This window comes from Fukomys damarensis, unplaced genomic scaffold (genome assembly GCF_012274545.1).
Source record: "Fukomys damarensis isolate Sample0158 unplaced genomic scaffold, DMR_v1.0_HiC HiC_scaffold_37, whole genome shotgun sequence".
Classification (NCBI taxonomy): domain Eukaryota; kingdom Metazoa; phylum Chordata; class Mammalia; order Rodentia; family Bathyergidae; genus Fukomys; species Fukomys damarensis.
This window is the reverse complement of record NW_022900949.1, coordinates 2,244,662-2,271,511: the sequence shown is the minus strand read 5'-3', so window position 1 is coordinate 2,271,511 and position 26,850 is coordinate 2,244,662. Positions and strand designations below refer to the sequence as shown.

The window sequence follows — 26,850 nt, the reverse complement described above, 5'->3', positions numbered from 1 at the left end:
GCGCACGAGGGAGGGGGCTCCCCGCCGAGACCCCACTGCTTTCCAGCAGGGCGCCTCCTCCCGGGGAGCCTGCACCCGGCTTCCCCCGTTCTCTTTGCCCCAGGGACCCCTTTAAACATTCCCAAGCGCTTCCCAAGAGGGGGCGTGCCCCCGTTTTATAGGTGGGGAAACTGAGGCTGTGGAGGCAAAGTTGCTTTTCAAGGTCACACGGAGAGGAGGGAAGAGCTAGGATTTCAACCCGGGCCCGACAGACTCTCTAAGGCTCAAGGTAGAAGCCACTGTGGCCACAGCTAAGAAAGGGCAAAACTGTTCCTTGGTCCCACGGCAGGGTCGGAGCGCGGGTGTGCCCTGGCCTGGCGTCCAGTTGGTGGAATCCATTCGTTCATTCAGTCTTCACTCTGCCCGTTTTTGTTTTTGTTTTTGGTACCAGGGATCGAACTCGGGACCTTGCACTGGTGAGGCAGGCAGCAGAACCATTGATCCATATTGGGTGTGGTGATGCCCACCAGTGATCTCAGCACTCAGGAGGCTGAGGCAAGATGATTGCCTTCAGTTCCAGGGCAGCTGGGGCTACACAGTGAGACCCTGTCTCAAAGTAAGGTAGTTAAAAAAAAAAGTCTGGTTCTGTACAATGGAATATTATCCAACCGTTAAAAATGAGCACAGGTCTCACCTACGCCACAAGGGGGATAATCACTGAAGGCACATATACTGGCAGAGACAAACACATGAGTTCAGAGACTGGATTGGTGGCTGCTGGGGCTGGGGGAAGGGAGCTCACAGGCACCGGGATGCCTTCTGGGGTGAAGGCATTGTTCTGAACCAGACAGAGGTGGCAGTGGCACAATAATGCAAGTGTACCCAACCACCCTGAATTGCACACTTGAAAATGGTAAACCTGGGGCTGTAGGTGGAGCTCAGCGAGACAGAGTGTGTTCAGCATTCATGATGCCTGGGCTCTGTCTCCAGCACCAAAACACTCCACCTGCTTTTTCTTCGAGTTTCTCTGGGGAAACTCTCTTGGGGAAAAACACACAAATGGGGTGAGAGAGGCAAGACAGTCTCCCCGGATTATCAAAGAGAGGAGTATGTGCTTGTGACCCCAGCTCCTTGGGAGGCTGAGGCAGGAGGATCACAAGTTTGAGCCTGGGCAGACTCAGTGAGACCCTTTTTCAAAATAAAATAGAGGGGGGCTGAGGATTTAGCTCAATGGTGCCGCCATCTGCCTCGCAAGCACAAGGTCCGGAACTGGATTCCTAGTATCAAATAAATAAACACAATAGAGGGCCGGGAGTGTGGCTCAGTGACAGAATGCTTACCAAGCAAGTACAAGGTCCCAAATTCCAATTCCAGCTCTGCAAAAAAGCAAAAACAAAAACGAAAAATAGCTCACCGTGGCGGCACACATCTGTACTTCAGCACTCAGAAGGCTGAAGCAGGATCGTGGAAAGTCGAAGGCCATCCTGGGCTGCATAGTGAGACCCTGTCTTAAAAAATAGAACAAAGAGGGAGGTAAGGTCTGCATGGGGGCTGGAGGAGGAGCCCGGGGGAGCAAGGGCCCAGCCAGAGGGTGGCACCGTGGGGAGGCATGCCACACGGACCTCCTCGACGGCAGTGAGGGGCCTGACTGGTGTGTGCCTGCGGGTGACAGCCACGTCCCGGCCTGTGGCGGAGGCCGGCTGAGGGAGGGGGCGGTGGCTGAGCGTGCATGTGTGAGGCACATGCGTGGAGCCCAGCAAGCGGCTCAGCATCCGGGGGGTTCACACCCCCTCCAGACCCACATGGTGTCTCCCTGTGCCTCTGTTTCCCCACTGATGCTGGGGACAGTTACTGCTCCCAGAGTTACCGGCTGCTAGGAGAATGAACAAGAAGTAAAACTTTATGTGTGCATTGCTATGGCAACGATGCCTATTTCAGAGGTTACTGGGTAAACTGAGGATGGGGAGAGGAGAGCACACAGCAGGGGTGGGGACCAGATGGGAGCCCAGATGTATGACCGGAGAGCTGCAGGTGACCCCCCCAACTCCTCCTGCTCCCCTTCCTCACCCCCACCCCCCAGGGCCCAGGCCAGTGCTAAGGCTGGGCTGGGAGGGGCTGGCCCAGGGCCCAGGGCGGCCGTTGCCGGGGCCTTGAATGGGGCAACCTTGCCTGGGAATCTGTGGGGCTCAAAGAGCTATTTATAGGCCCATCCTGGGACTGAGCCACCCCCAGCCCAGCGCCTTCTCTGTCCCCCATTCTGGGGCCCGGCCAGGGGGAAGCGTGGGGGAGGGGCCCGAGGGAGGCCTTCGTGGGGAGCAGGGTCCCAGGGCAGACGGCGTCCCCCAAAGTGCCTCAGAACCCACCCAAGGTGACACACGGAGTCAGACCCACTGCCACCAGCCACCAGTCGCGGCGATAGGCCCTTAGCCACCCATGGCCATACCCAGCCGGGCACACCCACCTCTGCCCACGCACGGCCATCCTGGGCACACACGAGCCACAGCTGTGAGCCTGGCTGCACCTAGAGACCCTTCACAGTCAGCCCACACTCACCATGCTCTGCTCACACCCGCGGACACGCCCACAGGCCGAGTGTCACCAGCACCCGACACAGCCTCCCAGGTAATATCTGGGCCAGCCCCTCTCCCCAGCCACCTGAGTCACGAGCCACTTGGTCCTCTCCAGCATGGCCCCACGCCTGCCTCCCCCTGCGCTGGCCTGGGCAGGGCGATGCCTCCCCTGGACTTGGCAGGAACAGCTCAATGGTCCTGCTGAGGTGGCCGGTGTCTGGCCTTTGATCTCATCACACCCTCCCCCGGGGGGGACAAACCAAGGCCAGGAAAAGAGGCCCCTGCCCTGTGCTGCTCCAGGATACTCGTGGCCCTCATGTCCTTAGTGGCCAGGCTGCCTCAGGAAGTGGCTGGCATGGAGACTGTCCCTGCAAAATCAAACTTGCTGTGTGACCAGGAAATCTCCAACCCTCTCTGTGCCCTCAATGCTTCCCCTGAAACAGGGAGAACTCAGTACAGAAAGGAGGACTCAGATGGGCATGCTGGTCCCTCCAGGAAGCTCAGTTAAATGTTGGTTTTTTTGTTGTTTTTTTTTTTTTTTACACAGAGTCTCACTAGTAGCGAGGCTGGCCTGGAACTTGCATCAATCCTCCTGCCTCAGACTCCCAAGTGCTGGGATTAAAGGCGTGCGCTACCACACCTACTTTGGCCAAGTGGCTTGGCTTTCTGGTGACTCAGTTTCCCCCAGAGAACCAGGGGAGCTGTTCTTGGATGTTCTAGAGCTCCCCCTGCCCCCTCCCTGGGGCAGGGGGTGAGGGAGGCAAGGAGCCAGTATCCCTCCTCGCTCTAGTGGATGAATGGGCTACTCTTGGCTGCCTTGCTGGAACCCAGAGCTGCTAATTCCCTGGAGAAACAGGGCCTCTTTCATGCCAGGCACCGGCAGGGTGAGGAGGTGGGAAGACAGTGGCAAGAAGCTGGCCTTGTCCCAGTGGGCGAGGTGGCCCCTGGCCAGGGCCATGGTGGGGGGAATATGGGGCATCCCCTCCCTGGCGGACTGAGCCAAGTCCCTGAGTCCGCTATGGTGGGGGGGTGTGGGGAGGAGACCGGCACAGCCCAGCAGGAGGTGTGAGGAGCTGGAGTCAGACAGCAGGTGAGCTCCCAAAGCATGCTGGGCACTGTGGTTCCATGTCAGGAACTCTACCCACTGTACCCTTTCTCCTGTCCCAGGGCAGGAACGAGACTCAGAGAGGGCTACCTGCCCAAGGTCACCGGCCTCAGCCGGACAAGGTTTTAACGCACTGGCCTCCAGCTGGAGCCGTTTCCTAACTTCCAGTGAGGATGGGGTGGGGAGTCTCCTTTGGGCTCCACCTCCCTACCCTGGGACCAGTCTGGACGGCACCAGCTGGAAGCCAAGGCAGGAAGTCCTGGCAGGCAGTGGCTGGCGGGGCAGCTCTCCCACTGGCAACCCGGTTTCCCTGCCAGCCTACCCTTCCGGGGCGGGCTTATGACAACGCTGGGGGGATGCCAGGGGCCACTGCCTAGCCCTCAGATCGAGCGGCTGGCCCCAGGCCTTCACTAAAGCCAGGACCCAGTGCCTCCTGCCAGCTGTGGCTGTGGCACGGAAGCCCCGTATTTCCCTTTGTGCCCTTCCTTCTTCCTGGAACACACTCCCCACCCCACAGTCCTCCCCTCAGGGCCCCTCCAGGCAGAGCCCCTGTTCCCCACATCCCTGCCCCGCCACCCCGTGATACTGGTCCAGATTGGGGCTCCCCTAAAATGAGGCTGGAACTGAGGCTCTCGCAGCCCAGCATGCACCCGCATAGGGCTGGGCACAAGCGTTTAGTGGGCTACCTATGGCTTTGAGGGCCAGCAAAGTCCTGTTTACCCTTCAAAGTCCACTTCACGTGGCCCTTCCCCAACGCCCTGAACAGCATCTGCTGGGAAGACAGATGTGGATGCCAGGCCTCCGGGGTCGAGGTCTGGACGCGCCGAGACTTGTGACAATCCAACATCCTGGCCTCTTCCTCAGCTCTTCTTTGGCCTCCGTGAGGCAGTCAGGTGCAGGATCCCAGGCTGGGTTAGCAGTCAGGAAAGGGATTCACCAGATATCTCCCAGTAATAACAGGAAGTCTGCGGGACTTCGAACCCAATACACTATAACGACGAACTCCAAGGGACAGTGCCTGGCCATGCACTGCTTGCCTTCACGCAGCTCCAAGAGAACGTCAATCGCAGGACGCGGGCCCTTTAAGGAGCGGGCGCCAAGGGGCTGGGCCTACAAAGCCTCGCCCAAGCCCCTGGCGGGGCGGGGCCTGTGCCACTTGCGCATGCGTTCTGTCTGCGCGCTTCCGGGTCTGGGTCCTCAGCGGCCAGAGTTCTTCGCGGAGAAACTGAGGCTGGGGTCGGGAGTGGTCGGCGCCCCACGCGCGGGGACGCTGTTTTCCTTTTTCTGTGTGTTTCTCCCAAGCCCGGCCCTGGGCTGTTCCGCTGTCTCCAACCTTTCCAGCCAGGGTGTGATCAGAGCCACGTGTAGGAAGGACTTGGGCAGGTGAAGGGTGACATTTGGGGTCCTTAGTTCCAGATCGGGACGTGCAGGCCTGGGCTGTGGTCAAAGAGGCCTCAAGGCGGCGCCAGACTCGAACGACCGCACCTTGGCTTGGCTCCGCGATGACCCACTCTTTGGTTTGTCCGGAGACCGAGAGCAGGTGAGGGTGAGGTAGGGGTCCGGTCCGTGGCTGGGGATGGGGAGCTGCTCCCAGCCTCTTCTCATCGTGACCCCCGTGCCTGCAGGGTGAGCTCGGTGCTGAATCGCAACATTCGGCAGTTTGGGAAGAAGCACCTGTTTGACCAAGATGAGGAGACGTGCTGGAACTCGGACCAGGTGAGCTCCTTCCCGGGACCCTCCATCCGGTGGGTGAAGCCACAGCCTGCCTGAGCACCGTGGGTGGTCAGGAGGACTGATGCAGAGTGATCGTGGGCCTCAGTTTCCCTGTCTGCCCCCAGGGTCCCTGCCAGTGGGTGACACTCAAGTTTCCCCAGCGAGTCCGTGTCTCCCAGCTGCAGATCCAGTTCCAGGGCGGCTTCTCCAGCCATCGGGGATGCCTGGAAGGTACGGGGAGGCCTGGGAGCTGGGGCATCCAGGAGGGAGTCCCCTGGATGCACTGTGGCCCTGTTTTCTGTGGCAGGTTCACAGCATGGCGAGGCACTTAGCAAGATTGTAGTCTTCTACCCCAAGGACGACAACTCCCTCCAGATATCCTGCTCTGGCTGTGGGGCAAGGTGGACCATCTGTGCTTTTGTTTTGTTTGAGACAGGGTCTTGCTGTATAGCCCAAGTTGGCCTCCAACTGTTGGCAACCCTCCTGCCTCAGCCTCCCGAGTGTTGGAATGACAGTTGTGCATCACACCGGGCTAAGTCTCTAAAAACTTTGGGCCTACTGGGAACCTGGAAAATGTCCTTCAACAAGTGACCTCTAGGCCTCCGTCTGGAAAAATAGCACTAATAATGACCAGTGTGCCTGGGTCACCCAGCACACTGGCGACATCCAGCTAGGCCTGGAGCCTGGGTCTGGGGCAGGTGGGGACACAAAGCCACTGTTTGCCTTGACTGCCCATGCTCACACCTTCCCCATCCCCCCGGCTGAGGTGGACCAGCTGAAGGTGACATTTGAGGACACCACCGACTTCTTTGGCCGCGTGGTCATCTACCACCTGCGGGTCCTGGGGGAGAAGGCGGAGTGAAGCCCTGGGTGGCCACCACCTCCAGGGAGCCCTCGGGAAGCGAGTTCTGCACAGAGCATTTATTGGTTCCCCTGGGAGGATCCCCTCCCCGCCTGTCCAGGAGCTGCCTTGGAAGCCAGGTCTGGGTGCCCCAGTGCGGCCGGCCCTTCTGTTCCCTGAGAGTCTGAGTCCTGCCGGTGCCTTCACTCGGGGCCCACAGGCCCCGGGCTGCTCTGGAAGAGTTTCAGGATGTGGTTCTCCATCACCTGTTGCACTGGGACAGGGAAAGGGCAGCCATGAGTGGGAATGGAAGCTGTGTCCTGCCGAGGACAGAGGGACCCCAGCCCTGGGTCCAGTGAGAGCACACTCTAGACCAGGGGATCCGTACCCCTCCCAGGGGAGAGCTACCCCGTCCCACCAGCCTCGCCACATGAGGTGTGTAAAAATGCTTTTTTGTTTTGTTTTTGGAAACAGGGTCTTGCTGTGTGCTTCGGTGTGGCTTTGAAGTCACTGTGTGGTGCACTGACGCAGTGATCCTCCTGCCTCAGCCTCCTGAGTGCTAGAATTACAAGTGTGTGCCACCTCACCCAGCTAAAAGCAGTTATTTTAACGCAAGGCTGCCCCTGTTTTGTGTCTTCTAAGCCTGTTGGTCCTTCCTATCCTGGACTTCCCAGTCTCCATAAACCTGTTTTCTTTGTAACTTAGGCTGCCCCCAGACCCCCTTCTGTAGCAACAGAGATGAACTAAGGCACTCGGTCCACACGGGCCTCTCAGTTCCTGTGTCACTCTGTGCTCGCACAGCGCCCGGAGCCGGAATGATGGCAGGTGCCCAGCCCGGCCCACAGTGCTGCTGACCGCTCACCACCCGCCCCTACAGAGGAGAGGCCCTCCCGAGTCCGTGTCCCTGTGGGTCCCCCTCCTATGGCGCCTGTGGCTGCCCACCTTTCCGGTATCCCAGGGCCACGGCGAGGTCCATCGGGGTGTAGCCCGAGTCAGCCTCCGTGGTGAGATCTGCACCTCGGGCTGCAAGGCAGAGCAGGCACTGGGGGTGGGGCTGGGGTGCTCAGTAGGGCCAGGGGACCCCTCGTATGCAAGTGCAGCTTTCCCACGGCCCGCTGGACCCTGGACACGAGCCTGATCACTCCCAAACCCCAAGGAAAGTAGGTGACAACTGCCCAGGCCTCGAACTCAGGGCTCCTCTGGGGCGAGCTGGAGATCCTGGGGACCCTACTCACCCAGCAAGGCCTCCACACACTTCACGTGGTTCCCACGCACGGCGTACAGCAGTGGCGTCCCTCCGTTCTGTGGGGCGAGGGCAGGAGAAAACACCTCACTTTCCGCTTCTCTTGGTGCCTCATCCTCTGGCTTTCAGTTGTGTGGGACTCCTCTCTCTGCTCGCCGTCTGGCCCATCTGTCTTCTATGTCTCTGCACAGATGCCTCACACTCCAGGAAGCCCTCCCTGGCATCCCTTGGCTGCCTCTGGGCTCTCACAGCTGCTCTTGTGCCTGCCATCACAGCACTATTCACTACTTCTCGGCTGCCTATTTATGATTTGGTCTCCTCCAGACTGGAAACTCTATCAGGTGTAAGGAGGACAGGTCTGCCTTGGTTCTCCCAGCACCCGAAGCAGGTGCCCCAGAAAGGTCTGAGGGCAGGAGTGGAGGGCTGGAGGCTACAAGGGGTCCGGGGTGGATGAGACCTCACCCAGTCGTAGATGTTGATGTCCACATCGCGTTCAAGCAGCAGCCCCACGATGTCCGTGTAGCCACCCATGCTGGCCAGAGACAGGGCACTCTCCCGCTCCTTGGCCAGGATGTGGGGGTCAGCACCCTGGGGGCAGAGTGGGTGGTGATGGGGCCCCCCGGGATCCTGGAGGTCTCTGGCAGAGCAGCCCCCCGCCCTCCACTCCCTGAGGTCCCCCAGCGGACGTACCCAGTCCAGGAGGAAGCGGACTGTCTCGATCTCACCAAAGGCCGAGGCCCAGATGAGCGGAGTGAAGCCCCGCTCATCAGCTTTGTTGACGAGGTTGTCACCTGGCGGGTGGGAGGCATCGCTGGGCTGCAGCCCTGCCCGCTGTCCCCAGGGTCACTGGAGCGGGGACTGGGGAGGGCCTGGGGTCAGGTGGGGGCACAGGTGGGTGTCTGCAAACGTGAGCAGCTCGCACCCACGTGCGGGCACGGGCGCCCCGGGGCCCGCGGCACACACCTTTCCGCAGGTGCTCCTTCAGCTGGCTCAGCTCCCCCTGGGCTGCAAGCTGGTGGATGGACAGCGCTGAGGACAGAGGGACAGGGTCTGGACCATCCCACTGCTTCCCCGTGCCTCAGTGTACCCTGTTCCAAACTGCTCCTCTCGGGCCCTCCTGCCACGTTACTCACAGTCCAGGGTGGCGGGCAGGGCTGAGACCTCGTTCCCCCGCTGCCGGTTGGTGAGGGTGGTGGAGTGCTTCAGGGAGCTGCCTGCAAAGCGGGCGAGGACTCAGTTTCCCCTGGGGCTGTGTCATGGGGCTTCCTGCTCATCTTTGCTTCCTGTACCTAGAGGCCAGGCAGTCTCTGCATGCCAGGAGCCCACGCATGTGGCCGCGTCACACGGGGAATTTGAATCAGGCTCCAGAGCTGGGGGCACCATAGCCAAGCCTGCCATCCCAGCACTCTGGGAGGCTGAGGCAGGAAGATGGCAAGTTTGAGCCCAGCCTGGGCAACTTGGTGACTCAGCAAGACCCTGTCTCAAAATAAAATTGAAAAAAGGGCTGAGTGTGAAGGGGTCAATCCCTAGCAGCACAGAATAAAAAGAAGGGCCGGGGATTTAGCTCAGTGGTTTCGCCACCTGCCTCACGAGCACAAGGTCCTGAGTTCAATCCCTGTACAAAAAAAAAAAAAAAAAAAAAAAAAAAAAAAAGGAAGAAGAAAGCCTCAAGGCGAAATACAGCTTGTAAAGAAATGAGGCGTAGAAAGGACAACTGAAGTAAGGTGATCAGAGAGGGTGGCTCTGAAGGGCCAGGAACTCAGCTTCTGTCACACTGAGGAGGCACTGGGAAGTAGACGGAAAAACATTCCAGACAGGGAAGGGCAGGGACAGTGTCTGCGGTGAGCCTAACTGCATATGGGAGGTCAGAGAAACCCTCATTTCTCCATATGGCAACACGATCTGTTTTTGTTGTTTGGAGACAGTAGTCCAGCTGGCCTCGAACTCATGGAAATCCTCATGCTTAAGGCCCTGAAGTTCTGGGATCACAAGTGTGCGCCCCCACACCTGCGTTATGTTTTTTTGTTTTATTGTTTTTTGAGACAGGGTCTTGCTAAATTGCCCAGGCTGGGTTTGAACTTGCAATGTTCCTGCCGCAGCCCCTCAGAGTGCTCGGATTACATAGTTTTTAAATTTGGAGACAGGGTCACACTAAATTGCCCATGTTGGCCTCCAACTTGCAATCCTCCCGTCTCAGCCTCCTGGGTAGCTGTGGTTACCAGAGTATGCAACGGTGCCCAGGGTTTTTGATTTAAAACAGGGTCTTGTTAGGATGCTAACATTGTTAAGTTGCCTCAAATGTGTGATTCTCCTGCCTCAGCATATCCAGCAGCTGGGGTTCCAGCTATGCACTGCCCTGCCAGGCTCCTAAGAGTTTCCGGCAGGAAGTACCGTGACCTCCCTGGCTTCCAGGATGTAGAAGGAACCGGATGAGGACACACCCTGCCTCCCCAGAACAGGGCCGGGCTGTTGCTGATGCCCCCTTCCCCCAGGTACCCAGCCTGCCCCACAGTGCCGGCTTTTCCCTGCGGAACTAATCTCCAATGTGGTCCACCTACACGGTGGAGTATTACTCAGCCACAAAAAAGGAACGAGACACTGACACATGCTACAGTGTGCAGGAACCTGGAACACAAGATGCTGAATAAGAATTCAGAGACTAACGGCCCATGATGTACAATTCCACTGAGACACAGCAATCGGGACACAAAGCCCACAGAGACAGGGAGCAGATAAGTGCTTGTCAGGGGCTAGTGGGCTGTCAGGGTTTCCTACTAGGGTGACAGAAATGTCCTGGAAGCCGGGCGTGATGGTGCACGCCTGTAATCCCAGCACTTGGGAGGCTGAGGCTGGAGGATCGCTGTGAGTTCCGAGACCAGCCTGGGCTACATAGTGAGTTCCAGGTCAGTCTCAACTACACAGTGAGACCCCGTCTCAAACAAACAAACAGACAAACAAAATACAGAATTATAAAACACAAACGGTCCCTGCAGGTAGAGAGGAAAGACATGTCATAAGTCAGGGCCAGAAGACAGAGGGGTCATGGGGCTGGACGTCCCAAGTCGCAGAGGATCTTACCCTGTAGGGAGGAGGCACTGGCATCCGCCTCAGGGTTCCCAGGTTGGGGCGTACAGGGGAAGAGACTGAGGACCACGGTGTCCGAGCTATCCCGGGCCTCACCACCAGGGTCTTCCGGGTCCCTGAGTTCTGGGGCAGAGGGCGGCTGGGGTGGGAGCAGGTCCTCCGCAGGCCGGGTGGGCTCCATGGGGGGCTGCAGAAGCGGCGGGCACAGATGATTCCTAGCCGTTCTTATTCAGCAGTCACCAGCCACGTCCCTAGCCCTGCACATCGAGGGTGGGTAAACTGAGGCTCGGTTCAATGGCCGGGGCTGGGCAAGTAAAATCAGGCCTCTGTTCCCACCGACCATCGAGGCACCTGCAACACGGAAAGCCTTGAACCTCAGCCTGGAGAGTAGCTGAGTTCGAATCTTTCCACAGACTGCGAATTTGGGCTTCTGACTTAACCACACACCCCCCAACCTCAGTGTCCTCAACAAAACGAGGAAACGAAGCCTAAAAGAAATCGCGTCGCAACAGCACGGCAGGGGTTCTGACGGGCGCAGCGCTTTAGTAAATGTTTCCTGTGGTTGTTTGGTGGAGGGTCCCCCCAAAAGAGTGAGATCGCAACAAAAGATGAGATTGGTTCCAATCCCACCCGAGCCTCCCAAAACGATCTAGGAGGTCCACTCACCTCCCACGAGCCTCTTCCGTCACCCCGCGCTGCAAGCCCGGGACCCCCAAAAGTTGGGGGCGCAATTCACAAACTTTTCTCCTTCGATGGATATAGCGGGGATCAGGCTACAAACTCGACCCCCACCACTCCGGCTTCATCTGCAGGGACCCAGAGCAACTTGATACGCAACCGCCCCCCGCGCCCCAGCGCTCCCCCACTGCGCCTGCGCACCCCGCCCCCCCAAAGTAGGAAAGGACTCAAGCAGCGGCAGATGCTTCTGGCCCTTTAAAACATGGGGGAGGGGAGGGGCTTCCGCTGGGAGCTAATTAGCGTCGTTGCGCCTGCGCGTTACTTCCTCTCGGCCCGGGACCGGAGGGGTAGTGGGGAGGGGGACCTCGGAGAGCAGTGGGACCTCCGAGAGCAGTGGGGGGGGCCCCTTCGCGTCGGTGCCCCCTCAACCCCAGCTCCGCCCACAGGTTTTTCCAGATGGAGCCAATCGGCTTAGATTATGGGTGGGCGGGCGGAGCTTTCCCTAGACGGAGGGCGGAGGAAAGTAGGAGAGGGGGTCTGGAATTTAAAGGTACAATGTAGGTGTGACGCCCCGTCCCACGGTTTTGCCCCTTGTGTGGTCCTGCAACCTTATGAGCAAGTGCAGGAACTCACTGGCAGCAGCGAGGCAAAAGAGGGTGTTTATATGGCCCAAAGTGGGCAGTGATGGAGTTTCCTTCAACTTGTCTGCCCTGGGAAAAGAGGGAGGGGAAGAGAGCGAGCCCCTGCCCTTCCCCTGCCTAGGCCTCTCCTGGGTCTTCAGGGGTCTCTGCCTGCTCCTCACAGCCCCTCTTCCCGATTTACCCCCTTCCCACGCTCTTTCACTTCTAGCTCCTCTGTCCCGGAGGTTGGAGGAAGGGGGAAGACAGGCCGACTGGCTCCGGAACTGGAGCTGTGCGGGGTCGGGTTTCCGCAGGGAAGGCTTAGGCCCCGGGCCCAGTCTAGAGACTTCCGGTTCCCTTCGGGTTCCCGGCCGCCGTCGCCATGGAGGAACCCGAGATGCAGCTCAAGGGGAAGAAAGGTGGGGCGGGCCAGGCGGGATGGCGGGGGCGGGAGGGAGCGTGCGGGGGCAATCGTGGAGTCCTAGCCCGGCGCCAAGTAGTTTTGAAACCCTTCGCGCCTCCGAGCTTCGGTTTGTCGTCTGTAAAGTGGAGAGGATGGCATTTCCGGGAGACTGTCGAGAACCTTTCTGTTTTTATTAGTGCGCGTGCGCGTGGTGATCGCGTTCCCCGGGTGGGGTTGGCGCGTGGACGTCGTACGTCCCCTTATTCCCCGGCTCCTGGTCCCTTTCCCACTTTCAAAAGATATGTCTCCCTGTTTGCTGTTGTCTTTATTTTGTTTTCTAAATTATTTGTACTTTGGGTTTCTCGTATAAGACAAATTATGCGGTGTTTAAGCTCCTGTCTCTGAGTAATTTCATTTAACATTATGGATCCAAGGTGCATCCACTTTCCTAAAAATAACTGCAGTTTATCCTTTATGGCCGGGCAGTACTCCAGTGTGTGTATACACCACCTCTTTTTCATCCTTTCTTAGTTATGGGCATTTACTGATGTGACGTTTGGAAAGCATTGGAAGATCGCCTGGGGCATGGTAATCACCCTGCGTCCTTATTTTTACTTATTTATTTACTTTTAGCTTTTTGAGATAGGGTCTCACTATGTAGTCCAGGCCGGCCTTGAACCTGTGGCAGTCCTCCTGCCTCAGACTCCCAAGTGTTAGGACTACAGGGTTTCACCATCACACCTGGCTGATTTGGGGTCATTTTTTTCTTTCTTTCTTTTTCTTTTTCTTGGTACCGGGGGTCAAACTCGGGTCCTTGTGCTTGCGAGGCCGAGGCAGGCATCGGAACCACTGAGCTAAGTCCCCAGCCCCCTGACTGATTTTTTTTTTAAATAAAACGTTTACTGTTACATTTTCGGCATACATAATGATACCACTCATCTTAGGGAATTTGCACCTGTACATGGCTCCTCCCATCTCTTTTTTCCCATTCCCCCCTCAAGCCCCCTCCCCTCCCTGCATACAAAAGCTTTGTTTCCATTTTTTCGGTCTATGTTCACTTTTTTTGTCCGTCTTTTCCTTTCTCCCTCCATCTCTGGTGCCCCTTCCCATTTGAACATGGTCTTCCCATTTCCCAATGTCTATTACACATTTTTGTCCTCATTTCCGTTTCCGGTTTCTCACACCAGAGAAACAGTGCATTGTTTAAACATGTGTGCGTAATTTATTTCACTTAAGTGTATGGTCTCAAGGTGCATCCATTGAGCTAGAAATATCTGAAGTTCATCCTTTTTAGGGCAGAGTAGTACTCCATTGGATTTTTAAAAAACACATCTTTATCCATTCATCAGTTATGGGCATTTGGGCTATTTCCAAGATTTCGCTATTACAAACTGTCTCACTGATTTTTATTATTCTTTAAGGTATGCACACGTTTGTATTGTTATTGGCTTATCAAATGTTTATAAACCACATAATTTCATCAAAGTGCCACAAGCTACTTTTTTTTTTTCCCAGTGCTTGGGATGAAACTCAGAGAATCACACGTGCTAGGCAAGTGTTCTACCGGAGTTATACTCCCACCCTCACCAGGTACTCTTTTTGGGGGAGGGGTACCAGGGATTGAACTCAGGACCTTGAGAAGGACAAATACATTTAATTTGCCCTCATAAAAAATACTTTCTAGGGGCCAGGAATTTAGCTCAGTGGTTCTAGTGCCTGCCTTGAAAGCACAGGGGCCCGAGTTCAATCCCTGGTACCAAAAAAAAAAAAAACAACTTCCTGTGAGTTTTAAACTCCTATGTGTTTTGCTTTTTTTGGTGGTAGTGGGCTTGAACTCTTGGCATTGAGCTACATCCCATTTTTATTCAGACGGGCTTGCTCAGTTGCCCCAGCAGTGCTGGAATTTGCGGTCCTGCCTTAGTATCCCCGAGTTCTGGAATTACAGGTGTATACCACCCAGTCTGGCTGTATTTTTTTTCTTTCTTTCTTTCTTTCTTTTTCTTTTTTTGTACCTGGGATCAAACTTAGGACCCTGTGCTTGTGAGGCAGGCAGTGGTGCCTCTGAGTTAAATCCCCAGCCCTATAATTTCATTTTTACAGATGAAGAAACAGTCTCAGAGAACCCTCGTGAATCCAAGCTTTGTTTTTCCTGTGAACTTGAAACCTGATAAATTGTAATAGGTCCAAGAGAACTGTGTGAGGGGACTGAGGTCCTGAGGGCAGTGAGGGAGCATCTGGTTAAGCCAGGAGCAGGGAGAACCTTGGTCAGGAGGTGACATTTGAGCCCAGACATCAATGAAGAAGTGGCAGTGGGGAAAGGATCTCTTGGAAGGGTAAAGAGCAGGCGCAAAGGCCCAGGGATAGCAATGTGTTCAGAGCTGTGTGTACTAAGAGTAGCCATGGGTCACATATGGGTGTTAAATGTGAATTAATTAAAATGAGACTAAGTTGAAAGTTGAGTTCCTCAGTCACATCAGCCCCGTTTCTAGTGCTCTGCCACAGGTGTGAAAGCCAAGGGCTTTCTTCTGAGCTACATCCCCATCTCTTTTTGTTTTTTATTTTGAGCTAGGGTCTAGTTAAGTTATCCAGGCTGCCCTCAAACTCATGATCCTCCTGCCTCAGCCTCCCACAAAGCTGGATTACAGGCAGGCAGCTCCACTCCTGGCTCCCTTGGAGGGTTTAAGCAAGGAGGCACGGTGGCCAAGTGTCCCTTCATGGTTTGCCAAGGATGAGGCTGCTGGCAGGAGGAGCAGGGCCTGGCCCGGGCCCTGGCTGGGCAGCACTGGTCAGTACACATATCTGGCGCTGTTCTGTGGTGATGGCAAGATTTGCTAGCAGTGGGTAGGAAAGGTAGGAGGCTCCGGCCGCCTGCTCCTCCATGGCATGACTGCAGGAGCAGGGGCTGGCCCTGCGGGGACCCCCTGAGGACACAGCCTGCTGTGATGAGGGAAGCGCTTTTCACCCCACCTGGACGTTCTCTGGAGGGGTCTCCGCAGGTGTCCCTGGGGTGGCTGTGGGAGGGGACAGTCAAATTCCCAGTTTGTGCCCCTCCCAGGCCAGCTTCGGAGACGCTGGCGCCGATGCCCCGCTCCCCGCCCCGGCTGGGCTCTCATGTTGGGGATTGGGGTCTAAAGTTGTCCCCTGTGCCCGCCCCTTGCTGCCGCCCGGGACCCAGTGACGGACAAGTTCACCGAGAGTGTTTACGTCCTGGCCAACGAGCCGTCCGTGGCGCTGTACCGGCTGCAGGAGCACGTGCGCCGCTCCCTGCCCGAGCTGGCCCAACACAAGGTGAGCCGGGCCTGCCCGGGGCTCCCCCGCCCCAGGACCCTCCACCCAGGACGTGGGGTGAAGACCAGGGCCGGCCGTACCCCGACTCTCCCCGCAGGCTGACATGCAGCGCTGGGAGGAGCAGAGCCAGGGCGCCATCTACACCGTGGAGTACGCCTGCAGGTACTGCGACAGCCCGCCTGCACCCTCAGTCCTCACGGGCCGGGGGCGCTGAGGCAGGAGGGTGACAGGTGCGGGCTGCCGGGCCATTTAGCGACCCGTCCCAGAATCCAGAGGAAGACCAGTGGGGCGGGCCGGGGTGCGGCTGGGCGCGGAGTCCCTGGGTTGGGGAGAAGCGGTCCTGGAGGCCGCAGGTGACCCCCCCTCTTGCCGGGGCTCCTGAGAGCGGACGCGGGGACCCCGGGCCGGCCTAAGGCACTGATGACCGCTCCCCGCAGCGCCGTGAAGAACCTGTACCCCGGGCCGGCCTAAGGCACTGATGACCGCTCCCCGCAGCGCCGTGAAGAACCTGGTGGACAGCAGCGCGCACTTCCGCAGCGTGGAGGGGCTGCTCAAGCAGGCCACCAACATCCGGGGCCACATGAACGCTGCCGCGCAGGGCCACAGGTAGCGCCCGCCGGGGCTGCCTCTTCCTGTCCCTGGAGACCCCCTCTCCTCCTCACAGCGAGGCTGCTGGCTTCCGCCTGTCCTTTGGCATTGGTGATGTCCGGAGCTGGGGTCACAGTGGTGACCGGGGCAGGCAGAACGCGGGGCCTAGGGCGCTTCAGCCTGGCGGCCAGGGAAGCAGGGGACACGGGACGCCTGAGGCGGCTGCCTGACTGGCGGAGGTGACAGTGGCAGGAGCAGAGGCCACAGTAGAGGGTCGTGGTGGGCAGGGCAGGAGGGGCCCTTCTTTCTGTCCTCATTATAACCCTTTTTCTTTCTTGGTACCGGGAATCGAATTCAGGACCTTGCACTTGCCAGGCAGTTGTTGCACCACCGAGCTAAATCCCGTTCTCTTTAATATTTTATTTATTTATTTATTTTTGTGGTACCAGCGATTGAACTCAGGACCTTACGCTTGCATGGCAGGCACGGGGCCACTGAGCTAAATCCCCAGCCCTTTTTTTTTGAGACAAAATGTTGATATGTGGCCCAGGCTGGTTTTGAACTCCTGGCGCTCCTCCTGCTTCGGCCTCCTAAGTGCTGGGATTACAGGCCTGCGCCCCCCGCAGCCACCCTCATTATAATTTAATAAACGCACATGTGGGCACAGGTGTGTGTTGTAGTTGGAATCTTCCCCCGGAAAGTGGCGGCTCCCACAGTACGCAGCCCACGTCCCCACCAGCACTAGGAAGGACACCTGTGTGGCAGCTCAGTGCGAGACGCTGGACTCGTCCAAGCCAGTTTAGCTACAGCTTCAGTGAGTGTGTGGCCTCCTCTCCCAGGCAGCGGGGAGCCCGGCAACGGTAGCTGTTTTGTCCTGGGTGTTCCCAGCGGCTATCAGTGTTCATTCAAAAGCAGCGCCTGGTTTCCAGGGTACTTCCCAGCACCCTGTTCCCACCACCAGGACTCCCTACATGGGCCCTGCACCCCTTTCCTTAAGACACTGTATGGCCCAGACTGGCCTCGAAGTGATCCTCCTGCCTCAGCCTCCCCACTGGGGTTGTAGGAGGTCTGTGGGCCATGGTGTGGGAGCAGAGTGGAACTCCTGAGGGGTAATTTGATCGCTTGGGAGCACATCCCCGGCTCCCAAGTACCATTTTCGTGGATGTTCTGAAGGCTGAGTGGCCTTCGGAGGGGACCCGGATGTGACCCCCATCCACATCCCCGCCCAGCCTACTCACTGGGCTGGTGGGCGGCCTCAGGGAGGGGGCGCTGTCCCACATGTGCTACCCTGACCCTTGCCGTCCGGGGTCCGCCAGCCAGTGACCGTCCCGGCCCCATCCCCATGCGCCTCCGGCGCCAAGACTCCAGCCCCGTCCTGTGCCGCCAGAGAGGAAACCAAGGATCGTGGTACTCGAACCCAGGGCCAGCTTCCCCGGCCGGCCCCAGCTTCGTGATGTCTCGGCTCCCAGCTGTCCCACATGTGCTACCCTGACCCTTGCCGTCCGGGGTCCGCCAGCCAGTGACCGTCCCGGCCCCATCCCCATGCGCCTCCGGCGCCAAGACTCCAGCCCCGTCCTGTGCCGCCAGAGAGGAAACCAAGGATCGTGGTACTCGAACCCAGGGCCAGCTTCCCCGGCCGGCCCCAGCTTCGTGATGTCTCGGCTCCCAGGCGAGGTGGGCCGCCCATTCCACTGCTGCCTGAGGCTCTGCCTCAGTTGTCGCTGTGTGGATCCGTATTCTGGGCTCTCACCCCTGTCAACCATGGACTCGGACCTGGTCCCTAGGACCAGCAGCCATCTGCCCCACGGTCCTGATTGCCATACTGGTGGCCTCATGAGGGTCACTGGCCAGCTTCGCCCAAATGCAGATGGGAACACTGCTCCAGGATGGGGGCGCAGCTTGGCCTGGGGACCCCACTCAGAGCAGCCCAGCCTGCCTGGCCTGCTGTATGATGTGGACCAGGGCCCACCCTCTCTGGACTCCTCCCGGGGCCTATAGGACACTGGTACCTCCTCCCTGGCCCAGTTCTGCCCCAGCAGTGTGGGCAAAGCCACCTCTGAGCCCCCCATCTGCTGGGTCACAGTGATTGGCTGATGATGACCAAGTGGGTTGGGGTGCGGCTCTGTGGCTGAACAAGAGCCCCATGTGCCCAAGGCCTGTGGTTCCATCTGGGCTCTGCAGAGCAACCTACCGTGTGGAACCACAGGGGCTTATGAACGGTGAGGGCTGCTGACATGAGGGAGGGCGCCTGAGAGCCTGGAGAGGGACCCTGGATCCAGCTGTACCTGATGCCGCCAAACTCAACTTCCATTTCACACCTTCTAAATGACTCTTGGCAAAAACTGCTTTGGGCCTGTTTCCTGCAGGGTCGGCCTAGCCCTGTGAATCCCAAGCCTGAGTGATGAGGCCAGCACACAGCGGGCAGGCTGCTATCCTCTTCGTTGGGTGGTGAGGACAGGGCCCAGGGCCCAGGGGAAGATGGGGCCTTCCTGGGACGTCAGGTTTGACACAGGGAGTGGGAGTTGTTGGAGTCTGCCTCACCTGGGCAGCCTCTCCCTCCTCTCCCAGGGGTGTGGGCTACAGCAAATCTGCGTGGCCGTCTCGCCTCACCAGTCCTTTGTCTGCTGTCTTTGGTACCAGGGAGCAAACTCAGGTCCTCGCACTTGCAAGGCAGGCAGCGGCGGCCCACTGAGTTAAATCCCAGCCCTCTGTCGTCTGTTTTGAGACAGTGTCTGGCTGTATGATCCCATTGACCCTGAGCTCGCCCTGCAGCCCCAGCTGGCCTGGAACGCACAGGGATGCTCCTGCTTCAGCCTCCCCACCACACCTGCTGCCTCTCCACTGTTCAGGCTCAGCTGGGAGGGGTAGAGGAGCCACTGTTCCCCCAATGTGGGGCCCACAGAAACTGTCCTTGTCCCCACCAGTCAGAAGGCACTGTTATTGTCCCCTGCCCTTGCGTCTGTCCTGTTAATCGCCCACACTGTGTCCCTTGGGTGGGACAGGCCAGTCCTGTGCCCAGGACTCAAGACAGCTGAGGTAACAGGTGACCCGTGGGGGCGGATCTGGGTGCCTAAGCCCCACCCCCAAGCTCCATGTCACTTGAAACCTCTGGCTAGGACCTCAATCCACTGCGGGAATCCTCCTCTCCTTAGAAAAGGGATGTGAGTGGGACTCGGCTGCCAGACACCCCATCACCGCGGGCCCAAGGGCTCTTGGGGGCCCTGGCTCATTTGCATGTCATTTGCAAGTTTAATTAGCTCTAAGCCCCAGAGGAGGTTCTGCCTCTGCCCACCGCCAGGGGACGCACAAGGCAAAGCCTTGGCCAACAGCGCTGGCCCTAAAACGTCCTGGTCCGCAGGGCTGGTGGCTCCTTGTGACCCTTCGCCCTTTGTCACCTTCTTTACCCTGGTTTCCTCCTCTCAGGCCAGAGGTGCTCCCAAGGGGCCGAATTACCCCGCAGGAGCTCGCGTCTGCTTATGCCCGGGGCATCCCAGCGGGAGCGCGCCCACCGCTGAGGCTGAGGCCAAGTGAGCCTGGCCCGGCGCGAGGTGTGGGTCCCTTCAGGTCTGAGACTGGGCTAAAGGAGACCAAGAGGTCTGTGGCCTTTCCTGGTCGGCCTGCGGAGGCTGGGGTGACACTTCGGCGGCTTTCTGACCTGAGCTCTTCCCTGTCCAAGATGTGGCTTTTGTTTTAGGCCTGCTCCCGGCCCTGTGCTGCCCCCCAACAAAGCTCTGGGGACGTAAAGCCTCTGCCCCCACCCCACTGTGGTTTCTCCGGAGACCCACGAAGGTGCATCTTGCTGCCGCCATCCACACAGCCCAGTCCAGAGGGGTCCCTGTGCTGGGGGACAGCAATAGAAGTGCACCCCAACTTCCTAAGTCCACTGGGCTAGATGAAGGCTGGGAGTAGAGGGCCGCAACAGAAGGCGGATGGGAAGGGGCTGAGGGGTGGCCCAGGAGGGGAGGTGAGGCCTGGCCGGGCAGGACACCCTGCTCAGCTGCAGCCCTTCCCACCACGTCCCAGGGCTCCCAGAGCTGCTCCAGCTGCCGCCCTCACGTAACCGGAGCCTGCCTGTTGCATCAGAGGCTGTCGGGGCGGCCACAGGTAAACAGAGCGGCCCTGGGGGGCCCGGGCTCCCCAGCCACCTCCAGGCTCCCCAGCCCGCTTCTGCATCGTAGCCGGCAGAAGCCCCCACCCTGGCCCTGGGCTGGGCGTGGCCTCATCGAGCGGGCAGGGCCGCTGGGTTGCCAGTTGTGAACCCCCAACTTTCACATCCAAAGAGAAGGTTGTGTCGCTTCTTGGCCTTTTGGCTAAGATCAAGTGACAAAGTTGTAGCTGGGTGTAGTGTCCCACTTGTGTAGTCCCAGGACTTGAGAGGCCAGCCTGGACTACACAGAGATCCTGCCTCAGGAAGAAAAACAGCTGTGGGCCAGGGATGTAGCTCAGTTGGTTTTGCCTCCTGACTCGAAAGCACAAGGACCCGAGTTCGATCCCCAGGACCAAAAAAAGGAAAGAAAACAGCTGTGACCAGACTTAATTATCCAACCTGCACGGACTGGTAAACTGAGGCACGGGGGAGGCATGAGTCCGCCCTGCACGGTGCACCGCCTGCCTCAGTGTCCTCCACACACTGGCGTCCTCCATGTGCTTCCCCCTTGCTCTCTCCTGAAGGGATGGACTCAAGCAGCCCGGGGAACCCAACTGGCCTCCCTCTACACCCACCACAACTGGTCCTCCTAGCGGGGTCCCTCCCACCCCTGGCTCTGCTCCATCTCCTCCATCTTACTCCCAGCCCCCACCCTGCCAGCGGGTGCGCTGTGCTTTTCTTTGCGGGTACTATCCTCTCTTGAAAAGCCCTTCTCTCAGCCACAAACTCCTCCTCATACCTGAAAGCCTCCGTACAAATGCCCAATCTTCTGCGAAGCCCTCCCTGACCCTTCTGGCACAGCCCTTGACCTCCATTCTGGTCGGCCCCAGCCTACTAGCTCTCCTGGATCAGCCCTTATGTGCCAGGCTGGCCTCAACATTGTGATCCTCCTGCCTCAGCTTCCCGGGTGCTGAGAGTACAGTTGTCTACCATCACGTCCAGCCACAGCTGACCTTGGAAGCGGAGATCACAGCGGGCAGACAGGAAGGGAGGGACGGGGCCAACAGTGATGACCTTGGGACTGTGGAGCTCCTGGGCCAGCGGAGTCCAGCACCGTCTGCAGAGGCCACACAGGTGACCCCGGAGCTCTTTCTGCAGCCCTTGTGCTTTGTGAGCGCGAGAGTGGGTAGGGCCGGCGCCTGAGGGACAGGCCCGAGAGCCCAGTGACCTTTCCTTCAGGAATGCAGGAGTCCCATGGTGATCCACTAGGGACGGGGTCTAATTTAAGGCCGGTCGGAGGCATTAGTGAGGGCTGGTTTCCTGCAGCCCCTCTGCTGCCCTTCCTTGCTTTTTGTTTTGCGGTGCTGGGAGGGAACCAGGGCCTCGCAGGTGCGCTCGCCTTGGAGCCTCGCAGCCTCCTCGGACCTCCTGCCTCCTACCCGCATCTCGGCATCCTTCCACCTCCGAATCCCGGTGTGGGGCCACGCCCCTGCCCGCCTACCGCAGCTCCTGGGCCCCGCCCTCTATGCAAATGAGCCCCCGCTGCCCCACCAGCTCTCGAGGGCGTGGCCGCCGCCTGGAAGACACCTGCGGCCACCGGCTCCGGAGCTCAGAGCGGAGGTGGCCGTGGTCCTCGCACGAGTCCCGGGCAGCAAGTGCGTGTCGCGTGGGTCGGGATCGGGACTCGCGTGGGGTCCCCTGGACTCTCCTGCGCCGGGTTGGTGGAGGTGCAGGGGTGCTTCTGACCTTGCGAGGGCCCCCGTGTGTAGGGTGTGCGTGGGAGGGGTGTGACTGCGAGCCTGGGCTGAGGCTGTGTGCGGAGCCGCGAAGCCCGAGCCCCTGCCGGTCTCTTCGCGGGCGCGCACCCCTGGGGCATGAAAGAGTCCCCGTGCACACACATGCCTTCCGACAGGATCATGGCAGGAGACCACCCTACCCGGGCCTGTGTCCCCGTCTGGTCCCTGGCGCACGATCAGGTCACAGTCCCTGGGCTGTCAGCATGTGACCCGGTGGCAGCGGTACTTTCACGGGCATGGTCTGGAGCTGCAGAGGTTGTGACCCAGGTCCGTGCTGCCCCCGGCCACAGACCGGAGCCAGAAATAGCTGAGTCCTCTGCCTGGCCTGGCTGGAAAGCTTCACTTGGAAGGTCATGGTCTGTGGACCCTTGGCATTTGGGGAAGAAAACGCAAGTATTCTGTGGTGGCGCACGCCTGTAATCCCAGCGCTCGGGAGGCTGAGGCAGGAGGATCGCTGTGAGTTCGAGTCCAACCTGGGCTACATAGTGAGTTCCAGGTCAGTCTCAACTACGTAGTGAGACCCTGTCTCAAAATCAAAAAAAAAAAAAAAAAAAAAAAAAAAAAAAAAAAAAGAAAGAAAAGAAAAAGAAAAAAGAAAAAAGAAAAAGAAAGAAAAAAAATTATTTGGAATATTCAGGAGGCTGAGGTAGGAGGATTGAAAGTTCAAGGCCACCATGGGTTACATAGGAGTTTAAAGCCAGCCTGGACTACATAGCAAGACCCTGTCTCTAAAAACCACACACACAAGGGACAGGGATTTAGCTCAGTGGTTCTGCCATCTGCCTGGCAAACAAGGTCCTGAGTTCAATCCCCAGTACCAAAAAAAAAAAAACAGAAACCCACGCACACATACCATGAGATTTGGGCTGCAGCCCAAGCCCACTGGTAGAGCCCTTGTGGGGCATTCTCTCGAGGGCCTGGGTTCCAGCCCCAGCCCTGCGGGGAGATGGCCTGAGTTTTGAAAGGAACAGTGTCTGAGGTCTGGTTCCACAGGTCCAAGGTGCTCCCTGAAAGGCAGCCTGGCTCCTCCCGCCCCATGCCCAAGCCTCCGATCTAAAGGGACAGGAGGCCCTGGCGGGCAGAATTTCGGGCCTCTTAGGGGCGGGTTTGAGGTCTCCCAGCTGCTTTTCAGGAAGAGGGAAGACGGAGGCTGGGAGGGACACCCAGGGCCCCGAGAAAGGGGGTGGTTTGGGGCCAGCCCCCAGCCTGAGAGGACGGAGGGAGGCAGACGGGGTCAGACTTCCTCTCTCTGCTCACGCTGTGGGCCGCCTCGTGACAGAGCGAGCTGAGGCTGCCCTGGGCTGCCCCGCTTCAGGAGTGACTTCTGCACTTAAGTCGTTCCCCACCAGGCAGACATCTGGAAAAGTGGGAATAGGAGAAGGGGACTCCAGTCTTTGTCACCGAACTCGAGCACAATGAGTGTGGACGCTCAAGGGGTCCCTTGTTGGGACGATGTGGGGCTCACGGGCTCCCATCTGCAGACAGACGTCCCTGCTCTGAGAGGATTTAGACTGTAAAGGTTCCATCCGGGGTCCAGGAGCTCTCTGGGGAGTACCCAGGGAGGCCGGGGCCCAAAAGGGCCTCCCGGGCCTGAGTCCAGGGAGCCGTGTGCCTACCTGACAGCTTTGGGCTCGGGACAGGGGTCTCGGGACTCCACGGTGATTCCCATCCGGTCCCCAGACTCAAGCAGAGGTGACCAGATTGGGGTTGGGGTTCCTGCCATGCGACCCTGGGATTAAACCCATTTCCTCCAGATTTAAGAAGGGTTGACTAACCATGCCTGTAAGCCCAGCACTCTAAGAGGCTGAGGCAGGAGGATACAAGCTCTAATCCAGCCTGAGCAATGTAGTGGGACCCTGCCTCAAAAAATTTTTGAAAAAAATGAAAACAGATGAGGATATAGCTCAGTGTGAAGGCCTTGGCTTCAAACCCATACCAACCACCAAAAAAAGGAGGGGGCAACTGTCTCTATTCCACTGTCTGGGTCGGGCTGTATGTAAATGAAACAGAGCATGGGCCTGGAATCATCCGAACAGTGACCACACAAAAGACTGGATGTCCTCTTCCAGTCCTAAAATATCAACGGCAAGGTGGGGTGGGGGACCTACCTCGCTGCTGGGACACATTACTACCCCAGGGCCTTTGCACCTGCTGCTCTGTGCCCCAGGCATATACAGGTGCTCCTGCAGCCCTGTCCAAAGTGTCTGCCTCCCCGTCGCTGGCCTCAGCCTCCCTTTTTGAATTTCTCTGTATCCTCTGTCCTTGTCCCCCAACCCCTGCGTCTGCACTCCCCTATTTCTGGGGTGGAACATGGGACCAAGGATGCCTGGGGCCTCATCTTGGGGCTGCAGTCACCCTGCATCCTGGCGCTCCGGCCCCCAGGTGCAGCCCCTTCCGCCTCCTGCGCTGACAGCTGTGCTAATTTCCCAAGCAGGGAGGCCCCAGGCTCTGGGGACGAATTTCCGAGGCCCCCTAGGGAGGTCTCTCTCTGCAACAAAGACAGGGAAGTCTTGGGCCATCCCTGTCCCTGCAGCTGCCATGGAGCTCAGCAGACCTTGCCGGGGCCTCGGTGCCCTGGACCCTGACCAGCACAGGGCAGCGATCACAGACTGCAGTGGCTCTGGAGCCCTGGGTAGGTGATGGCCAGGTGCACGGGGACCTCCGGGCATGGTGTCCCTTCCACCGTGTGTGGGGAGCTCAGTGCTGTCCCCCAGGGCTCACACCTGGGGTCCCGCACCCTGGGCCACCAGCCAGTGCAGCCTTAGGTTTGTTTTGTGGGCCTTGAGTTTTGCTTTTTTTGAGACAGGGTCTTACTTTACAGTTGAGGCTGGCCTCAAACTCCGGGCACTCCTCCTGCCTCTGCCTCCCAAGTGCTGGGATTATGCGCATGCGCCATCATGCCCCACTTGAATTTTGCTTTTTTAATCAGTGCTGGGGTCAGAACCCAGGGCCTCGCAGCCACCTCCAGTCACTTTTTCTGTTCAAGCGGGGTCTTGCTAGGCTGCCCAGGCTGACCTTGAAGTCAGATCCACCTGCCTCGGCTTCCTGGAATGCGGAGATCACGGGTGGGCACCGCCGCACAACCCATGGAGTGTGTGAAACGCTGTGGCCAAAGGTGCTCAGGGCTGGAGCACTGGCCTGGCACACAGGAGCCCTGGGAGGAGGAGGAAGGGGACGAAAGAAGGGGAGAGGAGAGGGCACCTGGGAAGATTCAGGCAGCCAGGGCCCTCCCGGGACCACACGTCCAGCTGTGGCCAGATGCCATGCAGAGACAGCAGCAGAGGAGCACGGGACAGCAGGCACACCTGTCAGCTCCTCACTGCAGGAGGCTGAGGCAGGAGGGTTGCAGGTGTGAGCCTAGCCTGGGCAGTTTAGCAACTCAATGAGCCCCTGTCTCCAAATGAAAAAAGTAAATAAATAAAAAATTAAAAGGACTGGGGGTGTAGTTCAGTGCAAAGGCCCTGGATCCAATCCCCAGTACAACAAACAAAACAAAACAAAAGAAGGGAGAGAGAGAATTAATTAAGAGCATGCAGTGGAGTCGGGGTATAGCCCAGGGGCAGAGCACTTGCCAAGCATGCACAGGGCCCTGGGTTCCTCCCAGTGTTGTGCATGCAGTGGAGTCGGGGTATAGCCCAGGGGCAGAGCACTTGCCAAGCATGCACAGGGCCCTGGGTTCCTGCCCCAGTGTTGCAAATATTTTTATTTATTTATTTATTTTTTTTTTTTGAGACAAGGTCTTGCTGTGCAACTCACAACAACCCTCCTGCCTCAGCTTCCCAAATGCTGGGATTGCAAGTGTGCACCACCACGTGCAGCTCAACAAAAATAAAGTTTGTTTGTTCTTTTTTGTTTTTTTTGGCTTTTAGTTTTTTTGAGACAGGGTTTCACTATGTAGCCCAGGCTATCCTTGAACTCACAGCGATCCTCCTGCCTCAGCCTCCCAGCGCTGGGATGACAGGCGTGCACCACCATGCCTGGTTTAACAAAAATAAAAATTTTAAAAACAATTGCACCTGGGACTGGCGGGTCCTACCGTTCCAGCTCTGGCTTCATCCCAGGCTCCCGTCCTGCGGGCAGGGTGGACCCACAGTCTCCCCACAGATGCAAAAGGGTCCCCTGGGCCTTCTCCAGGGGGATCAGCTGGCCTCAAGCCTCAGTGCCCTGCCTGTGTCCTGTGCTGTGAGCGCCTGAGCCGAGAGGAGCTAAAGCCCACTGTGGTGGCTGAAGCCTGTCATCCCAGCACTGTGCAAGGCCGAGGCAGGAGGATCTCCAACTGGAACCCAACTTGGGCAATTTATCGAGACCCTGTCTCAAAGCAAAAGACAGAAAAGGACCGGGGATGTGGCTCAGGGTTCCATCTCCAGAACCACACACAGACACACAAAGACAGACACGACCCGAAACAAGAACAATCGAGGGCAGACGACCCACCACGGGGATGGGGGCCCACCAGTGTCTGAGGGGTGTGTGCCTGTCTCCGGCCGTGGTGGATTCTCAGGGGTCTCCAGGAGACAGGCCCGCGGTTGGGTGTTGGCCTCTGTGGGGTCCGCGTGTGAGAACTGAGTGGGTTTAGGGCGCTCTGCTCGGACCTTGCGCTGCACCCCCAGCCTTTTCTATTTTTTGTTTCAAGGCAGGATCTTGCTCAGTTGCCCAGGCTGGGCTCCCACTTGCAATCCTCCTGCCTCAGCCTCCCGAGTGCTGGGATCCAGGCGTGGGCCACTGCGCCCGGGCTGATTGTCCCTGTTTTTCGTTTTGGAGGGGAAAGAGCTGAGGCTGCTCCGCCCGCCCCCCGCGTGGTGTCCCCGCCCCCAGTGTGCCTGGCGGGCGACGCAGGGTCGCGCATCTGGGGTCG

The 26,850-nt window shown here is 58.4% G+C and overlaps 4 protein-coding genes across 12 annotated transcripts; 3 read left to right on the top strand and 1 right to left on the bottom strand.

Moving 5' to 3' along the window:
• Window positions 1-1,483: 1,483 nt before the first annotated feature.
• Nr2c2ap (nuclear receptor 2C2 associated protein) lies at window positions 1,484-7,154 on the top strand. Of its 3 annotated transcripts, none has more exons than XM_010606491.3 (6): window positions 1,484-1,512; window positions 5,065-5,194; window positions 5,280-5,370; window positions 5,493-5,598; window positions 5,675-5,742; window positions 6,110-6,302. In XM_010606491.3, the coding sequence occupies exons 2-6, from the start codon at window positions 5,157-5,159 to the stop codon at window positions 6,227-6,229; spliced, it is 423 nt and encodes a 140-aa protein (XP_010604793.1). In that variant the 5' UTR covers window positions 1,484-1,512; window positions 5,065-5,156; the 3' UTR covers window positions 6,230-6,302. The 3 variants fall into 3 exon arrangements, with proteins under 3 accessions (XP_010604793.1, XP_033615684.1, XP_033615683.1); XM_033759793.1 differs by lacking the exon at window positions 1,484-1,512 and adding an exon at window positions 3,519-3,639; XM_033759792.1 differs by lacking the exons at window positions 1,484-1,512; window positions 6,110-6,302 and adding an exon at window positions 6,683-7,154 and having other exon boundaries at window positions 5,675-5,768.
• On the bottom strand, window positions 6,313-12,110 carry Rfxank (regulatory factor X associated ankyrin containing protein). 3 transcript variants are annotated; one of them, XM_033759790.1, is made up of 10 exons: window positions 12,036-12,110; window positions 11,202-11,341; window positions 10,530-10,792; window positions 8,585-8,665; window positions 8,415-8,480; window positions 8,142-8,242; window positions 7,914-8,039; window positions 7,444-7,510; window positions 7,151-7,231; window positions 6,313-6,482 (listed from the first exon to the last, which is right to left on the bottom strand). In XM_033759790.1, exons 3-10 carry the CDS (start codon window positions 10,714-10,716, stop codon window positions 6,412-6,414), a joined length of 780 nt encoding a protein of 259 aa, XP_033615681.1. In that variant the 5' UTR covers window positions 10,717-10,792; window positions 11,202-11,341; window positions 12,036-12,110; the 3' UTR covers window positions 6,313-6,411. The 3 variants fall into 3 exon arrangements, with proteins under 3 accessions (XP_033615681.1, XP_010604794.1, XP_033615682.1); XM_010606492.3 differs by lacking the exon at window positions 12,036-12,110 and having other exon boundaries at window positions 11,202-11,427; XM_033759791.1 differs by lacking the exon at window positions 12,036-12,110 and having other exon boundaries at window positions 10,530-10,722; window positions 11,202-11,427.
• Window positions 12,111-12,131: 21 nt separating this feature from the next.
• Borcs8 (BLOC-1 related complex subunit 8) lies at window positions 12,132-19,870 on the top strand. 5 transcript variants are annotated; one of them, XM_033759794.1, is made up of 7 exons: window positions 12,173-12,252; window positions 12,768-12,824; window positions 13,752-13,826; window positions 15,412-15,524; window positions 15,622-15,686; window positions 16,020-16,130; window positions 19,807-19,870. In XM_033759794.1, exons 3-7 carry the CDS (start codon window positions 13,760-13,762, stop codon window positions 19,853-19,855), a joined length of 405 nt encoding a protein of 134 aa, XP_033615685.1. In that variant the 5' UTR covers window positions 12,173-12,252; window positions 12,768-12,824; window positions 13,752-13,759; the 3' UTR covers window positions 19,856-19,870. The 5 variants fall into 5 exon arrangements, with proteins under 5 accessions (XP_010604796.1, XP_010604798.1, XP_033615685.1 ...); XM_010606495.2 differs by lacking the exon at window positions 19,807-19,870 and adding an exon at window positions 16,780-17,331 and having other exon boundaries at window positions 12,174-12,252; XM_019204887.2 differs by lacking the exon at window positions 19,807-19,870 and having other exon boundaries at window positions 16,020-16,458.
• An 823-nt stretch (window positions 19,871-20,693) lies between these two features.
• On the top strand, window positions 20,694-22,436 carry LOC117284436. The gene is made up of 5 exons (XM_033759405.1): window positions 20,694-20,728; window positions 20,784-20,945; window positions 21,159-21,385; window positions 21,488-21,854; window positions 22,112-22,436. Exons 1-5 carry the CDS (start codon window positions 20,694-20,696, stop codon window positions 22,413-22,415), a joined length of 1,095 nt encoding a protein of 364 aa, XP_033615296.1. The 3' UTR covers window positions 22,416-22,436.
• The last annotated feature ends 4,414 nt before the right edge of the window (window positions 22,437-26,850 follow it).

Excerpts from the sequence above, each read along its gene's own strand:
- LOC117284436 (XM_033759405.1), top strand. The coding sequence starts at position 20,694 with ATGAGTCCGCCCTGCACGGTGCACCGCCTGCCTCA. Across the intron at positions 21,386-21,487 it reads CTTTGTGAGCGCGAGAGTGG|GCCGGTCGGAGGCATTAGTG; the intron begins GTAGGGCCGGCG and ends GTCTAATTTAAG. Across the intron at positions 21,855-22,111 it reads GCACGAGTCCCGGGCAGCAA|GATCATGGCAGGAGACCACC; the intron begins GTGCGTGTCGCG and ends GCCTTCCGACAG.
- Borcs8 (XM_033759794.1), top strand. The coding sequence starts at position 13,760 with ATGAAACTCAGAGAATCACACGTGCTAGGCAAGTGTTCTACCGGAGTT. Across the intron at positions 13,827-15,411 it reads TATACTCCCACCCTCACCAG|TGACGGACAAGTTCACCGAG; the intron begins GTACTCTTTTTG and ends CCCGGGACCCAG. Across the intron at positions 15,687-16,019 it reads ACCGTGGAGTACGCCTGCAG|CGCCGTGAAGAACCTGGTGG; the intron begins GTACTGCGACAG and ends CGCTCCCCGCAG.
- Rfxank (XM_033759790.1), bottom strand. The coding sequence starts at position 10,716 with ATGGAGCCCACCCGGCCTGCGGAGGACCTGCTCCCACCCCAGCCGCCC. Across the intron at positions 8,243-8,414 it reads GAAGGAGCACCTGCGGAAAG|GTGACAACCTCGTCAACAAA; the intron begins GTGTGTGCCGCG and ends CCCACCCGCCAG. Across the intron at positions 8,040-8,141 it reads TCCGCTTCCTCCTGGACTGG|GGTGCTGACCCCCACATCCT; the intron begins GTACGTCCGCTG and ends CTCTGCCCCCAG.
- Nr2c2ap (XM_010606491.3), top strand. The coding sequence starts at position 5,157 with ATGACCCACTCTTTGGTTTGTCCGGAGACCGAGAGCAG. Across the intron at positions 5,195-5,279 it reads TGTCCGGAGACCGAGAGCAG|GGTGAGCTCGGTGCTGAATC; the intron begins GTGAGGGTGAGG and ends CCGTGCCTGCAG. Across the intron at positions 5,743-6,109 it reads AGGACGACAACTCCCTCCAG|ACCTTCCCCATCCCCCCGGC; the intron begins ATATCCTGCTCT and ends GCCCATGCTCAC.